At 47.1% G+C, this 2,792-nt stretch overlaps 1 protein-coding gene across 1 annotated transcript in view; it reads right to left on the bottom strand.

Annotated features, from left to right (window-relative positions):
- The window catches only part of LOC106815774 (bis(5'-adenosyl)-triphosphatase enpp4-like), a 5,051-nt gene that overhangs the window by 815 nt on the left and 1,444 nt on the right, over positions 1 to 2,792 (bottom strand). The window contains exons 4-5 of the mRNA XM_014820281.1: positions 569 to 703; positions 120 to 266 (exon numbers count right to left, since the gene is read on the bottom strand). Of these exons, the coding sequence (XP_014675767.1) occupies positions 120 to 266; positions 569 to 703 (282 nt within the window). The remainder of the gene's footprint in view (positions 1 to 119; positions 267 to 568; positions 704 to 2,792) is intronic.

Raw genomic sequence — 2,792 nt, 5'->3', positions numbered from 1 at the left:
TCCTCCCTCCTCTCACTTGCTCACCTCTTCTCTCTATCATTTCAATCCTGATGCCCTCCCTAATATTCTTCTACTACCCCCAATAAACTTCTCCCCCGCCCTCCCCCTCCCTGACTCACCGCATATGCTGATAATGTTGGGTAACAGCTGTGCGCTCACAGAGAAGGGATTCACTGAGCCTGGCTTCTGTATTAGGCCTGTCAGCTCCTCTCTCAGTAGATGCTTCACGTTGGCAATTGAGCCGTTGTTTGGTGCCGGCGCGAGTCCTGCATCAGAGAAGAACACATGATCTTCTGTGTTCTCCATGATATATATATATATACTAGGAAACTGACAGAGAATCGATATGGACACAAACTGTCGGAAACGACACACTTTATAATTTACCTGTAGCATACATAAACTCACGATGACCTGTTCATATCAAACAGAGATTTTCGTCTAGAGAATGTAGACTCTTTCACGTGTATATACTTTCTCTCCTTTTCGTATGTATGACCTGGCTACTGCTCTTGCTTTTTGCAATACAATAGAGGAGTAGTCTACAGAGGGCGCTGGTTGCACGCACCGAGTATCTCGCACATGAGTGGGTAGACGTTGACGTTGGCGAATGGCTCGCTGATCAGACCCTTCCGGAACGCCGGGCCGCGCGCCACAAAGAACGGATGCATGGACATCGCACGATTGTCATAACCATGGTCACCTGTCGAGTGACAAATAGAAGATCGTCACCTATTAACGAACAGAGAACAGTCACCAAGTCCAGGTAATGTGATGACAATAACCACCTGTTAAGGAATATAGAGCGGTCATCTAATAAGTGATGAATGGATAATAATTGTTACCTGTTAACGAACAAAGAGTGGTCACAAGGTAAGCGCGTGCACCGTCAACATTCACCCGCTAATGAACACACAGCAGTCATCTGGTAACTAATAAATGGACAGCATTCCAAACGGCCGACGATGGCCCGTGTAAGCCACGTGCAGGCACTTGGAGCGTTTCAATAAAATATAATGCTAAATAAATACGAAATCTATTTACTACCAAAGTCTCAATGTTTAGCACCATGGAGTGAATAATAATGATCTATTATTATTATTATTATTTATTATTATTATTATTATTAATTATCTATTATTATTCACTCCTGATATTAGTTAAGCAAGTTAATAGAGAATGCTTATAAAATTAAAACAAATAAAACTAAATTAATAGTTACACGCACTGAACGTCGTCCGTCCAGTCATCTCACCGCATTCCATGCACCGTCCATTCACTCAGCAAACTAGTAACCACGGACCATATACTCACCACACCACTGACCCCATACTCACCACACAACTGACCGTATATTCACCACACCACTGACTGTATACGCACCACACAACTGACCACATTACTTCACCACAAATGACACCAGTACTCCACCAGCACCATCTGACCACATACTCACCACACAACTGACCAGTATACTCCACCCACACAGTCTTGACCACATCACTTCACACGACCCACTGACCACATACTCACCACACCACTGACCACATACTCACCACACCACTGACCACATACTCACCACACCACTGACCACATACTCACCACACCACTGACCACATACTCACCCACACAACTGACCACATACTCACCACACAACTGACCACATACTCACCACACCACTGACACGCTACTCACCACACCACTGACCACATACTCACCACACCACTGACCACATACTCACCACACCACTGACCACATACTCACCACACCTCACTGACCAGCGTATCTCACCACCACCATGACCACATTACTCACCACACCACTGACCACATACTCACCCACACCACTGACCAATACTCACCACACCACTGACCCACATACTCACCACACAACTGACCACATACTCACCACACCACTACCACCATACTCACACCACCACTATCACCATATACTCACTCACACCGACTGACCACGTACTCACACACCGCTAACCATAGTACTCACCACACCACTGACCAATATACTCACCACACCACTGACGACGATACACACCACACCAGCTGACTCACATACTCGACCCACACCACGACCACATACTCACCACACCCACTGACCATATACTCACCACAACACCTGGACCACATACTCACCACACCACTGACCACATACTCACCACACCACTGACCACATACTCACCACACCACTGACCACATACTCACCACACCACTGACCATTTATACCACCACGACACTGACCGCTCATACTCACCACCGCCACTGACGCACATACTCCACACCACTAGACCATAACTCACCACACCACTGACCATTATTACTCACCACACACTGACACATACTCCCACACCACTACCACATATACCCGCCACCACTGACCGGTATAACTCACCACACCACTGACCACATTACTCACCACACAACCTGACCACATACTCCACACACAACTACACATACTCACCACCACCATGACCACATCACTCAACCACACAACCTGACCCACATACTCACCACCACCACTGAACCACATACTCACCAACGCAACTCTGACCCACTCATACTCACACCACACCACTGCACCACATGACCTCACCAACACAACTGACCACATACTCAACCACACCACTGACCACATATCTCACCACCACACCTGACACATAATACCTCACCACACCACTGAACCACATAATCTCACCACACCACTGACCAATACTCACCACACCACTGACCACATACTCACACACCCACTGAACCACATACTCACCACACCATGGGCAT

Source organism: Priapulus caudatus, unplaced genomic scaffold, assembly GCF_000485595.1.
Source record: "Priapulus caudatus unplaced genomic scaffold, Priapulus_caudatus-5.0.1 Scaffold1198, whole genome shotgun sequence".
NCBI classification, from domain to species: domain Eukaryota; kingdom Metazoa; phylum Priapulida; class Priapulimorpha; order Priapulimorphida; family Priapulidae; genus Priapulus; species Priapulus caudatus.
This window is presented reverse-complemented; position numbering and strand designations above follow the sequence as displayed.